General features: G+C 43.2%; 1 protein-coding gene across 3 annotated transcripts; it reads left to right on the plus strand.

Moving 5' to 3' along the window:
- Nucleotides 1–1,118: 1,118 nt before the first annotated feature.
- On the plus strand, nucleotides 1,119–14,196 carry Becn1 (beclin 1). Of its 3 annotated transcripts, none has more exons than XM_042671787.1 (12): nucleotides 1,119–1,400; nucleotides 1,537–1,665; nucleotides 3,501–3,568; nucleotides 6,815–6,873; nucleotides 7,530–7,620; nucleotides 7,722–7,858; nucleotides 8,007–8,201; nucleotides 9,449–9,595; nucleotides 10,760–10,909; nucleotides 11,891–11,951; nucleotides 12,473–12,615; nucleotides 13,440–14,196. In XM_042671787.1, the coding sequence occupies exons 2-12, from the start codon at nucleotides 1,539–1,541 to the stop codon at nucleotides 13,606–13,608; spliced, it is 1,347 nt and encodes a 448-aa protein (XP_042527721.1). In that variant the 5' UTR covers nucleotides 1,119–1,400; nucleotides 1,537–1,538; the 3' UTR covers nucleotides 13,609–14,196. The 3 variants fall into 3 exon arrangements, with proteins under 3 accessions (XP_042527721.1, XP_042527727.1, XP_042527713.1); XM_042671793.1 differs by having other exon boundaries at nucleotides 1,119–1,345; nucleotides 1,532–1,665; XM_042671779.1 differs by having other exon boundaries at nucleotides 1,119–1,254.
- Nucleotides 14,197–14,221: the final 25 nt, after the last annotated feature.

Genomic DNA, 14,221 nt, shown 5'->3' on the forward strand with positions numbered 1-14,221 from the left:
GTTTGCTAGACATCAGAGGACTTTCTGAATTCCCCAGTTGAAGTGGTTCTACTTACCTGGCTTATCCTTTATCATATTGCCCGCTTTTATTCACACCATACCTATTATTAATTTTCTAGGGCTGCTATAACAAAGTATCAAAAACTAAGTAGCCAAGTACAAAGTTAGTTTATTGTCTTATATTGTCTTATATTTCTTTCTTTTCTTCTAAAAAAAAATTTTTTTTTTCTGGTTGTGGGGCTTGAACTCAGGCCCTGGGCACTGTTCCTGAGCCTCTATGTGCTTGAGCCACAGTACTACTTCTGGCCTTTTCTGTTTATGTGATACTGAGGAAGTGAACCCTGGGCTTCATGTATGCTAGGTAAGCACTCTATCACTAAGCCACATCCCCAGCCCTATTGTCTTATATTTCTGAAGGCCAGAAATCCATAATAAATATGTCATCAGAATCATGTTTCCTCTGAAGACAACTTGGGCACAAAGTATTTTAGAGGAACAATGAAAATGTTCTAAAAGTGTGTTGATAACTGCATAATTCTATGACTATGCTAAAGTCACTTAATTATATACTTTAAATAGGTGAAAAATGTTATAGTGTGTCATTTATATCTTGATGAAGCTATTTGAAAAAAGTAAATGGAAATTTTATTTTAAAAAATATATAGGCTAAGCTGCAATTCATCAGTAAAATAATATTAACGATGGTACCTCTCCACAGGGGTTGCGACATAACCTATGTAATGCATAGTACCCGGTAAGTCCTCAACAATGCTGTATTCCCTCAGAAACATTTAAAACATCCAGGCACTACGGAAAACTTATTTTAAAAACCGACACTGAAGCAAGAATAAAAGTGACGCCATCTGGGGTCATTTTTACCAGATAAATCTGTTGTAACCCCACTAAAGGAGAGAACAGCGGCTCTCCTCTTCCCTTTTTCCCTGGGCTTTCTCTTCCCCACGCAAATTGAAGACACCGCCCCGCCCCGCCCCGCCCCTCCCCAACATCTTCTGCATTTCCAAGCACGTCCTGCGGGGGCAGCATCCGGTGCACCAGGGCCCACCTTCCTGTCGTCCGGTGCCGGCTCGTCGTGATGTCACATCCGGTCACGGGCGGAAGTCTTCTGTTGGCGGACCGGGAAGTACCCACAGGCTGGGCGATGGGATTTCTGGAGGCCGTGTTTGGGGCCAGCCCGAAGCCGCAGTTTCCCCCGCGATAGAGAGGTCCTGAGGGGGCGGACTCCCAGGTCCCGAGGTAAAGATCGTTGGGGGCTGAATCGGGACCTTAGAAGGAAGCCCGGGAACCCAACCTTTACGGCCCCTGTTGCAGCCTATTCTCTGACCCTCACGTCTAAGCGGCCTTTGCCAGAAGCTGTCCGGAAGCAGGTCCACCTGGTTATCGCACCGCGCCCAGAGGGAACGGCGAGAGCCTGAATTCCCCTCACTCCCAACCCGCTAAGGCGGGTGGTGATGACCCAGTGCAGAAGCTTCGGGGGCGCCCATTCTCCCTAACTCCGCCTTCTCTCCACTGCCACAGGGATGGAGGGGTCTAAGACGTCCAGCAGCACCATGCAGGTGAGCTTCGTGTGTCAGCGCTGTAGCCAGCCCCTGAAATTGGACACGAGCTTCAAGATCTTGGACCGTGTCACCATCCAGGAGCTCACAGGTTAGCAAGACCTGTGGAAAGAGGGTGGTCAGGAACGTGAAAGTGGGCAACTTTGGAGACCGTGGGTTTTCTTGTTTTTGTTTTGATGGTAATCTGAGTAGGTCGCCATGGACTTGGCACGTGAATCTAGAAAAGTCACATCTCTGTGGCTGCGTGTTTTCTCATTAGGAACGTGAAGGGATTCTGACTAGAAAAGAAAGCTTTCCCCTCTGCTGATGTCTTCGTAAAAGAATAATGAATACACAATAAACAGCATTTGTTGAGGACTTACCGGGTACTGTGCACTACATAGATTATGTCGTTTAGTTCCTCCCTCAATCTTGTGGAGAAGTACCATCGTTAACATTTTACTGATGAATTGCAGCTTTGGGAGGTCAGTTAAGTGGAAAAGTAAGAGTCTCAAAAGTTCTGAGACTTTATTTTAACTACGTTCATCGAGCCCCTCTAAGCCTTATTTCTCTCTCTCTCTCTCTCCCACCCCCCTCTCCCTCTTCCTATCTTTCTCCCTCCCTCTCCCCCTCTCTTCCTCTCTCCCTTCCTCAACCTCTCCCTCCCTCTCCCTTTCCCCTATCCTCCTGCTCTCCCTCCCTCTCTCTCTCTCCTCCCCTCTCTCCCCCCTCTCCCTTTCTTTTTCCTGTCTTGAGGCTTGAACTCAGGGCCTGGGCTCTGTCCCTGAGTTTTTCTGTGCTCAAGGCTAGAGCTCTACCACTTGAGACACAGTGCCTGAGGAATCAAACCCAGGCTTGATGATACTAGGCAAGCACTCTACCACTGAGCCATATCCCAGCCCCTAAGCCTTATTTCTTTAAGCTATAAGCTGTAAAGTGACCCAAAATGGAAGGATTTCATTATTTTGGGGCTGAATAAGTATTATATGTTTAACTATATATATGTTATTTTTTTCCCTCTATATCTGTGTGTGTTTGTGATTGTGTGTGTTGCTGGTGATTGAACTGAGTTTTGTGCATGTGAGGCCCATTAAGGTACATGCCATCAATACTTTTTTTTTTTTTTTCCCATGCTGGTGCTAGGGCTTGAACACTGGCTTGAACTTTGTTCAGGTCCATAGCACTGGGCCTTGTCCCTAAGCTTTTGTGCTCTGCGCTAATATTCTACCACCTGAATCACAGCTGTGCTTCTGCCTTGCTTTCTCTCTCTGTCTTTCTTTCTTTTTTGTAATTAGTTGGAGATAAGAGTCTCTCAATTTTCCTACCTGGGCTGGCTTTGAACCACAACTCTCAGATCTCAGCCTCTGGAGTAGCTACGATTACAGGCATGAGCTACTGGTATCTGGTTCCTAGCAATACATTTTTGACAAATGGATATACTCATATAACCTGGATCATTATGTAGAAAGGTTTCATTTTACCAGAAAATTCCCACTTGTTTCTTCCCAGTTACTGTAGGAGAAATGAATGTTACTTTTCATGATAGAATTTTTATAGGCAGTAATTAAACCCTATGTACCCATCACCTAGTTTCAATAATTACTAACATAGTTGATCATACTTCATCTGTAAGTCACATCCTCTCTATCCTGAACTGTTTTGAATTGATTACTGGCCTATAAAGCCTAAATATTTCTGTACTTAAAAAAAAATGAGGACTCTTTAAAAATGACACTCATTATGCCTTTCAAATTTCAACACTCCCTTAATCTGATTCAGCTGGGGGGAGGAGAAAAGACAACAGATTCTTCTTTGTGTAAAGGATACTTTTAAGAAAAAATTAAGGGTACAATACTAATGAAGGTTTTCAGATACTTTTCCCATACTTTGATAAGTATCCCTGACTTGGTAAGAGTGTTTCTGACTCAGTATTTTCCTTGCCTTCAGCGCCATTACTTACCACAACCCAGGTGAAACCAGGAGAGACCCAGGAGGAAGAGGCTAACTCAGGAGAGGTAACAGAAATGCCCTTTCCCTTGTCTTCCTCATTGAAGAAATATACAAAATGAGAGACTTGATATGAAAACACAGGAATTCAGGCTGGGTTTCTGCAGGGTACTCCCAGACCGTGGGGGTTCACAAAATGTGGCTTATGAGAGATACTCTACATGATGAGTTCACTGTAAAACATTGAATGTTTGGTTTACCAGAGATCACACAATTACTGAATAATGCCTCCATTCAAAAATGGATGCCTTAAGGCATGACCCTAAAATTAGAGAGTATTCTTGGTTTGCATCTGTTCTAGCAGGTTATTCATAGCCATTCTGCTCTGTCAGTGTTAAGGAACATGTCATTTTTTATTTATTTTATATTTTTGTGCGGGTGAGCTGGGACTTGAAATCGGGGCTTTTTCCACTCAAGGCTGGCACTGTACCACTTGAGCCACATCTCTACTTCTGACACTTTTTTTTTTTTTGGTCCGGTCCTGGGGCCTGAACTCTGGGCCTGGGCACTGTTCCTCAGCTCTTCAGCTCAAGGCTAGCGCTCTACCACTTGAGCCACAATGCCACTTTCAGCTTTTTTTTTCTGCTTATGTGGTGCTGAGGAATCGAACCCAGGGCCTCATGCATGCAAGGCAAGCACTCTACCACTGAGCCAACTTCCCAGCCTTCTGACACTTTTCTAGCTAATTGGAGATAAGTCTCATAGGCTGTTTTGCCTAGGCTGGCTTTAAACTACCATTTTCTGGTATTAGCTTTTTGAATAGCTAGGATTATAGGTAGGAGCTACTATTGCCCAATGAACAAATTATTTTTAAACTGTTAATATGTCATTGATAATTTGTATTGACAAAGATAAGTATTATAAGAGCTGTATATATAACGTATAATTTGTATATAATGTATATGTATAATTAGCATATATTGTTGTACGAGGGGGTTTCATAGAGACATTTCCATGCACAGATACAAGACCCAGTCAGACTTACCCCTTCATTACTCTTCCTCATCCTTCTTTACCCCCTTCTTAAAAGAAATTTCAACAAGTTCCATCGTTCTATTTCATATGTCCTCATAACGAATTTGGATCATATTCAACCTCTGTTAGCTCTCCTTGTGCCACTGATCCCTACCCCCAACAGAGGGGTTTTATTTTTCTGACATTTAGTTAAAATTTTTTCCAGTGCATATTAAGTGTACAAAGGTATTTCACCATAGTATTTCACACATGCATATATTATAATTTAGTCATATTAATCTCTTCTATCACTTTCCCTCATCTTCCCTATTCCCTATATTGTTCAACAGCTTTAGTGAGTTTCCTTATACCTTCTTCATATATCCACACAATGTATTTTGATACTATTTGGCCTCCCTCATGCACCGCTCACTCACTGCTATCTTATTTTTTTTGGGGGGGTGGGGTCCAGTCGTGGGGCCTGAACTCTGGGCCTGGGCACTGTCCCTCAGCTCTTCAGCTCAAGGCTAGCACTCTGCCACTTGAGCCACAGTGCCACTTCTGGCTTTTTTCTTATGTGGTGCTGAGGAATCGAACCAGGGCCTCAGGCATGCAAGGCAAGCGCTCTACCACTGAGCCACCTTCCCAGACCCTGCTATCTTTTTGTTGTTGTTGGTGGTGGTCATGGGGCTTGAACTCTGCCTGAGCGCTGTCCCTGAGCTCTTCCGCTCAAGGCAAGCTTGAGCTGCCATTTGAGCCACAGCGCCATTTCTGGTTTTCTGGTGGTTAATTGGAGATAAGAGTCTCATGAACTTTCCTGCCCGAGCTGGCTTTGAACTGCAGTCCTCAGATCTCAGCCTCCTGTGTAGCTAGGATTACAGGTGTGAGCCACCAGTGCCTGGCTTCTCCGCTATTTTTAGTACCAGTTATTTATTTGAGATGGGATCCCAAGAAACTCCAGTGGGAAGCAGAGGATATGAGATAGGAAGAGGACAGGATCAAGCCAGTAACACCTGTGGGACCCGGAGCTGTTCTGAGGAAGATTGCCCTGTGAAATAGGATGGTGTTAAATACACACCTGAGATTTATCCGGCCCAAGTAGTCACCCCTGCTATCAGTCATTAATCTTAGCTGGTTTGGGGATTCGTTCTGGCTAGCACCTCTCTGCAAAGAGATAGAGGAATGAGAAAAGGCATAGAGCACTGATATAAATTACATCAAAATATTGAAAACAAATTGTCTACTTTATGATGTGGCAGACTTTATTCCAATCTGATCTGATATTTCCCTTATACCATGGTTTAGGGCATTCTGTCCCCTACCCCTTACTGGTAAGTGTTGAGAAAATACAAATTTAACCATAAATGTGTAAGAGAAAATGCTGTTCAGAGGAGGGGTGATCAAATGGGACTTGGGAATTGTTTGTACCATGTGTCCATAAATACAGTTGTGATCATTCCAAGGCTGTTTGTAAAACAAAACTGCCAAAATTCAAGCCAATTCATATTCTCTCTTCTTCCTCTTCTCTTCCCTCTCTCCCTCCCTCCTTCACTCCGTTGTGCCAGATCTAGGCCTTAAATTCAGGGCTTGTGCACTGTCCCTGACCCTTTTTTTGATCATGGCTAGTACTCTACCACTTGAGCCACAGCTCCACTTCCACCTTCTTGGTGATTAATTGGACATAAGAGTGCTGGTGGCTCACACCTGTAATCCTAGCTACTCAGGAGGCTGAGATCTGAGGATTGAGGTTCAAAGCCAGGCCGGGCAGTCCAGGAGACTCTTTATCTCCGATAAACCACTAGAAAACTGGAAGTGGTGCTGTTGCTCAAGCAGTAGAGCACTCGCCTTGAGCTGAAGAGTTAAAGGACAGCGCCCAAGCCCAGAGTTCAAGCCCCACAACCGACCAAAAAAAAAAAAAGAAAAAAAAGGTGTCATGGAGCCAGGCGCTGGTGGCTCATACCTATAATCCTAGCTACTCAGGAGGCTGAAATCTGAGGATCATGGTTCAAAGCCAGCCCGGGCAGGAAAGTCTGTGAGACTCTTGGTCTCCAATAAACCACTAGAAAACTGGAAGTGGTGCTGTGGCTCAAGTGGTAGAGCACTATCCTTGAGCTGAAGAGTGCAGGGACAGTGCCCACGCCCAGAGTTCAAGCCCCACGACTGACAAGACAAAGTGTCATGGACTTTACTGCACAGGCTGTCTTGGAACTGAGATTCTCAGATCTCAGCCTTCCTAGGATGGATTACAAACGTGAACTGTTGGTGCCTGGCTTTCTAATTCTTTCTTATTTCTTTCCTAGGAGCCATTTACTGAAACTCGCCAGGATGGTGTCTCTCGCAGATTCATCCCCCCAGCCAGGTGCCTACTACTTCTCAGCCCCCTGTTCCTTGCCAGGGGCCAGTAGAATTTTACTTGAAACCAGGAATTAAAAACCTGGAGCTAGATGATAAAGATGAATCAGCACCCTTCTGGCTCTTTTAGAAAATATTTATTCCCTTAGGCCTGGCCCATCACCTTTCAGTATTGATTTTTTTCATGCAACCATTCACAGTGTGGGAAGAGATAGTAGCTCTAAAGATGGAAAATTGAAAAATGGTGAAGGAATGGTTGAAATGGGCTCTGTAACTTTTAAAACAGTACATGTTAGATGTTCAGATTCTTAGTTTTCATTGATGCAGCAGGTACAGTTTGCTTGTCAGGAGTAGAATAATTGAAAATGGTCTTTCTTAATTCTCCTTCCTTTTTTTGCTATAGACACATGTCAATTTTTTATGCCCCCTCTCCCTCCTTCCTTAGTCCATCCAGGCCAGCCTCGTGCTGAGTGCCCCTGTGGAAGACCAGCATGGCCTTCTCTTGGGAGAGAGGGACCCTTGGGAGGTCAGTTGGGCTAGGAGTGGGTATATGCCTTGAGGCCCCCAAAGCCAGTGCTTGAGAGTCTCTGCCACTGGCAGCAAGTAAGTGGAGGAGACCTCTCTGCTCCCTCATGTGGCCCATGGGCGGGGGGCTGTCTGCAGGATGATGTCTACAGAAAGTGCTAACAGCTTCACTCTGATTGGGGAGGCATCTGATGGTGGCACCATGGAGAATCTCAGCCGAAGACTCAAGGCAAGTTGGCCTCATTCTGTTGTCAAGCAGACCTGGCTGATATAAGGGTGGCTGCGCAGGTAGCATAACAAGGCCCTACTCTGACTCTCCCATGTTTTCAGGTCACTGGGGACCTTTTTGACATCATGTCAGGCCAGACAGATGTGGATCACCCACTGTGTGAAGAATGCACAGATACTCTTTTAGACCAGCTGGACACTCAGCTCAATGTCACTGAAAATGAGTGTCAGAACTACAAGTGAGTATTCCCAGATCAAGGGCCAGGCAACTGAGATAGATCTGGATTTGGGAAACTGCTTGGCTCTTACCCAGAAATTCTGCTCTTCTCAGGCACATGGAATGACAGGTTCCCTCTGGTATATATATTCCGTCTACTTCTTCTACAGATGCTGTTTGGAGATACTAGAGCAAGTAAATGAGGATGACAGTGAACAGTTACAGAGGGAGCTGAGGGAGCTGGTATTAGAGGAGGAAAGGCTGATCCAAGAGCTGGAAGATGTGGAAAAGAACCGCAAGGTAGTAGCAGAAAATCTGGAGAAGGTCCAGGCTGAAGCCGAGAGACTAGATCAGGAAGAAGCTCAGTGAGTGCTTATCTTACTCATCTGTCTTTCTGCCCATAAGACTCTAGGAGGGGGGCTGGGAAGGTGGCTCAGTGGTAGAGCGCTTGTCTTGCATGCCTGAGGCCCTGGGTTCGATTCCTCCACACCACATAAGCAAAAAGAAAAAAGCTGGAAGTGGCGCTGTGGCTCAAGTGGTAGAGTGCTAGCTTTGAGCTGAAGAGCTGAGGGACAGTTCCCAGGCCCAGAGTTCAGACCCCATGACTGGACCACCCCCCCCAAAAAAAAAAAAAAAAAGACTCTAGGAGGGAATAGCTCCCAACTGCATGTGTCTGATTAGTTTGTAAGCTATAGTCAGAGCTGTCATTCAGCAGTATGTCTGCTTCAAACTCTGTGTTTCTAGACCCTGTTGCTAAAAGACAGGAGGATTATGTGTGAAGGGTCAACATGATCAAAAGAAAAAACGTTATTGACTAAAGTGTTAGCAAATATGGCTTAGTGGTAGTGTTTGCCTAGCCTGCATGAAACTCTGGTTTGATTCCTCAGTATCACACACATAGAAAAAGTGAAATGGCACTATGGCTCAAGTGGTATAGTGCTAGCCTGCAGCAAAAGAAGCTCAGGGACAGTGCCCAGGCCCTGAGTTTAAGCTTCGGGACTGGCAAAAAAAAAAAAAAAAAAAAAGTTTCAACACCAGGGTTCTACTTGACTCTGTCCTGGAAAGAAAGGGCCTGTTTAGATCAGTCAGCCACCTTTCAGCCATCATCTGGAAAGATGAGCATGCTAGTCCACACATGTTCTCTCTCCACTCAGAAATTTCAAGGATCTTCTTGACCTGGAAGAGCCCTCTGTCTAGTGGAAGACAAAATGACCACATTCACTAAAGTTGAAAAGTATACACAGAGTGGTGTAACTAGTTTCATTGAAGATGGCATACATACTAACTACTTAAAGGATAATAACATATAGAAGTGAAGTGCTAATTATGGCCAATTTATGGGAGAAAGGTCTCTTAACTCAGGTTCACCTTGCTTTCAAAATAAAAAAAGTTCTTTTCCCCCTCCTATATTTTTGCATATGGGCAGCTGGAATTTTAAGACATTTTTGTCCTTTCTAGGCATAACATACATGGTCCTCTGGGAGAGCTATGCCAAATACAGAAAATTCTGTGTATCTAAAATCACTAGAGCAAATCATTCAGAGGTATGGTGGAAAAGAAACTGTAGCCCCCAAACTCAACAGCCTTCAGTGGTTCCCTTTTCCGCTCACAGGTACCAGAGGGAATACAGTGAATTTAAACGACAACAATTGGAGCTGGATGATGAGCTGAAGAGTGTAGAAAACCAGATGCGATATGCTCAGATACAACTGGACAAGCTGAAGAAAACCAATGTCTTTAATGCAACTTTTCACATATGGTAAGGGGGAGTTGGAGGATGTGGTCTGCTTGGAGAGCACTGAAGATCTGGACCCTAGCTGTAGAGTACTAAACTAGAACACCCTCCTTCCCCACATGAGAAGTTGTAGGCCATCTTCACCTTGGTATGGTTTCTGTCATTATTGTGATGGGATGAGCACAGGGGATTAGAATCCCTGAGCTCAATAACATCACCCATTCTAGGAAAGAAATTCTGAAACCTCCAGCTGCCTAGTGCTTTGATATCTTCCCTATCCACTTAACGAATAACTATTGAGTATGTACAATGTAGTATGTACTGGGTAAAGTGGCAAGAAGGCTACAGCGAACAATATATTCCAGTTATTTACAATTTTGTAGAAGTGGCAAATAAATAATAGGTAAATGTAATGAGTGTGAAAATGGTAGGCCCAATGCATTGTGTTGGGAACACTACCTAGTTTGGGGAGTCTGTGTAGAATGTTTTTCTCAAGAGGTTGATGTTTAATCTGAGGGGTGAAGTAGTCATTTACAAAGGGGGAGTTATTCCTGGCAGAGAGAACATCATGTGCAAGGAACAGGAAAAAGGGAGTGGTGGATTCAGAGAACAGAAAAGAGCTTTTTGTGACTGAAGATTGATTATGAGGGGGTGGATGACAGGATATGAAACTGGAGAGGTACCAGTTCTTAAGGATCTGATAGGCCTCATTAAGAGGTTTGGCATTGGTCCAAAGGGGAGAGGAAGCAATAGAAGCATTTTAGGCAGGGGAGTGACATAATTACATTTGTGTTTGTGAATGATAGCTTTACCTCAATAGGAGAAATGACTTAGGGGGAGGGATTAAGATTTGTTAGTGGGACTCTAAATAGGAAAAGAGTAGTCACTTTAAGTTGGAGAGAGTTTGGACATATTTTAAGATGCAGGAGGTAGAATCAGTGGGGTTTGTTTTTTTGGGCTAGGGAGCTGAGAGAAAGTGTTTAAGGATGACACCCGTTTGCTTTGGCACTTTCAAAAAACAGGTTGAAAGATGATAACTCAAGTTTTTGGCATGTATTTAAAATGCCAAGTAGCATTTGGACATATGAATCTGAGATAAGAAATTTGTGTTAGGTTTTAGGTGGAAGAGGGAAATCTCAAAAGTTATTAGCAATCACTGTATTCCCTTCATTCTGCTTTTTTCTATAGGCATAGTGGGCAGTTCGGCACAATCAATAACTTCAGACTGGGTCGCCTACCCAGTGTTCCTGTGGAATGGAATGAGATTAATGCTGCCTGGGGCCAGACAGTGTTGCTGCTCCATGCCCTGGCCAATAAGATGGGTCTGAAATTTCAGAGGTAAGCAGTACAGCTCTTCCATGGGGATTGGTATGTTTTTTACATAGTCTGAATTTCCTACTGCTCTCTATTGTGGCTGGAAGCTATCTACAGCTGACTTTTCCCTTCATCACAGTGCTCTTCCCACTGATAGAGCAGTCATCAAGCTGGTGACTATAGCAATGGTTTCCAAGCTACAGTTTCCAGAGCCTAAGTATTTAAGAAAGTTTTAGTTTTAAAAAACCTACATTATTCTATGAAAGACTCCCCCAACCCCAGATAGTTACATAATAAATGTTTGTTTGGTTTTTTTTGTTTTTGTTTTTTAAATAAAGTCTCTTCAAACATTGATCTTATGGGGAGGTGTAGGGGAAGGTGTTGGGTATAGTAAGTCTTTGGGTAGGATACAGATTGGAAAATCATTGTTAACATTTTCTTTGTCAGTTGTGGGGCTTAATCTCAGGGCCTGGGTGCTGTCCCTGAGCCTCTTTTTGCTCAAGGCTAGCACTCTACCACTTAAGCCACAGCACCACTTTGGTTTTTGAGTGGTTAGTTGGAGATAGTGTCTCACAGGGACTTTTCTGCTCCAGCTGGTTTCGAAGCATGATCCTCAGATCTCAACTTCCTGAGTAGCTAAGATTACAGGTGTGATCTACAGGTGCCCAACTTGTTACCACCACCCCCTCCCTCTTTCTCTCCCCCCCCCCCCCCCATTCTTCCTTTTTCTCCCTCTCTCTCCCTCTCTTTCCTTTCTTTTTGAACTCAGGGCCTGAGCACTGTCCCTGAACTGCTTTTGCTCAATGCTAGCACTCTACCACTTGAGCCACAGAGCCACTTCTGGCTTTTTCTTCTGTATGTGGTACTGAGGAAGCAAACCCAGGGCCTCATCCATGCTAGGCAAGCACTCTACCATTAATCCACATTCCCAGCCCTTGTTAACATTTTCTATCAGCTACTTCAAGAGGAGTCCTATATCCATTACTGTCTACATTTCTATTTTAGGTATCGACTTGTTCCCTATGGAAATCATTCCTATCTGGAGTCTCTGACAGACAAATCTAAGGTATTTTTGCATGCCCCATTTTCACTGGACTACAGGGTGCTTATTACTCAACGAAGTGGTTTCATTTAAGGACAGGAAATATAGCTCAGAGGTAGATCCTTGCCTAGCTTATACAAAGTTCTGAGTTTGATTCCCTAGCACTGAAAAAATAAAAATGATCCTGGCATGATCCAGTTTCTTTTTCAGACTGAGAAATCTCAAAAGGAGCCATTTATTATAGAAAATGTTATAGAAAAAAAACGAATTTTATAGTCTGTTGAGAGATATAGACAGATCAAAGGAAAACGTGTAAGAGGATAGGGAAGGAATTACTTTGAAGTAGAAGTTCAGTGCATTCCACTGGTGGGGAAACAGTTCTGGGTGCCTGTATTATTTGTAGCTGTTCAAGATTATAATGGATAGATCCCTGTAGTAATACTTGTTTCTAAAAACACAATACAACTTGAGAGATAGGAACTGGTAACTCTATCTGGTAACTTGTCTTGGTGCACACTCTTAGGCAGTTCTCTCTTCTTGGATAGGAGCTGCCATTATACTGTTCTGGGGGATTGCGATTTTTCTGGGACAACAAGTTTGACCATGCGATGGTGGCTTTCCTGGACTGTGTGCAGCAGTTCAAAGAAGAGGTAGAGAAAGGCGAGACACGATTTTGTCTTCCTTACAGGTTGGTATCTCCCATTGCCTAGTGAACTTGTAGTAGGGCCAAATTGAACAAAATTGGACAGTAAGAATAGAGGTAAAAGCAAAAAATGGTGCAGAATCACATGGCACTAATGGGCAAAGACATACAGCACTGCAAACAAGACAGTGTGACCCCTGGTGCCTGGATACAAGAATGTTGTCTTAGGTGGTTTGGGAAATTCTCTTGGCACAGAGCTTAAGTCTATTCTCTATTTTCTGGAAGGATTTTTTTTACTAAAGTCTTTGGAAATATGTAAGAATGCTTCTTTTGGTCAGATATTGTAGAAGTCTAGTGATGGGTAGAAACTCAGTTCAAGAGTATAAGATTGATAGGTGTGATAGCACAGGCCCATATAATCTTAGTACTCCAGAGGCTGAAGCAGATGACTCTGCCTCAAAAAAAAAAAAAAAAAATTCATACAAATAGCTTGAGCTGCTCTTATCCTAAAACAAAGCATTTATTTTCTTTTGCCTCCCTTTTTTTCCCCTGAGTTCAGAGATGCCTAGGAAACAGTGAGGAGTACTGTGACCCTCACTCACCCTGTTCCAGACTTCTCATCTGTTTGGGTGTATGTCCTGTCCTTGTATTCTGCAATGACAATAAGGCTCTTGTGACAGCCTTCTTGGTTTGGTGCTTTCAAGCAAATCCAAAATACACTACCGTTGTCGCCAAGAGTTCCAAATGAGCTAAGAGTTCTAAAGAGCTAAAGTGATGTGAATGGTTCTGTGATCAGGTCCTTGCCCATTTGCCTGAACTGATTTTACTCAGATCTGTTACTAATTGAGCTCTGCTGTGCCCATCTGCAGGATGGATGTGGAGAAAGGCAAGATTGAAGACACTGGAGGCAGCGGTGGCTCCTACTCCATCAAAACGCAATTCAATTCTGAGGAACAGTGGACAAAAGCTCTCAAGTTCATGCTGACAAATCTTAAGTGGGGTCTTGCTTGGGTATCCTCACAATTTTATAACAAATGACTTTTTTTCCTTAGGGGATATTTGCCTTGATGGTTTTAAATTTTGTTTTGTTTGGAAAAAATGCTTAAAATTAAATTTGATTAATATTAAACACCGTTTACAATACTGAAAGAGACAAAATTCACAAAAAGCCACTTTATTTTAAAATATCATGACAAATTCCAGGGTTATAATATTCCATATATGCCTAGCAGATCTTGTCATGGTTTTAACCTCATGCTTTCCTTTCTTGTCCCCCAAAACAACTAACTTAAGTTTGCTTTTTTTTTGAGTTGAATTGAGATTAGTATGTTTTCACTGGATTTTATCTCTCAACTTCCTAGACTTAAATTATGAAACTTTGGTCTCCACTGCAACAATAAAATGTATGAAACAGGAATAACAGGAAAATGGCATCTACATTCTGCCTGGTCAACATGAGATATGATCAGAAGCTTGAAATTCAACACTTCTCCTCACTCAGTTCTAGCACTGAGTGCCTACTCTGCTATATATGAGAGTTATGAAATGGTGTTTGATACTGTTTGAGACATTATGGAGAGATTTAATTCTTTGTAATAAAAGATTTGTTACAGTCTGATAACAACCTAGAAGTGCACTATTGTGTTTTTCT

The sequence above is a fragment of the Dipodomys spectabilis genome, unplaced genomic scaffold (assembly GCF_019054845.1).
Source record: "Dipodomys spectabilis isolate Male_0828 unplaced genomic scaffold, ASM1905484v1 ptg000018l, whole genome shotgun sequence".
NCBI classification, from domain to species: domain Eukaryota; kingdom Metazoa; phylum Chordata; class Mammalia; order Rodentia; family Heteromyidae; genus Dipodomys; species Dipodomys spectabilis.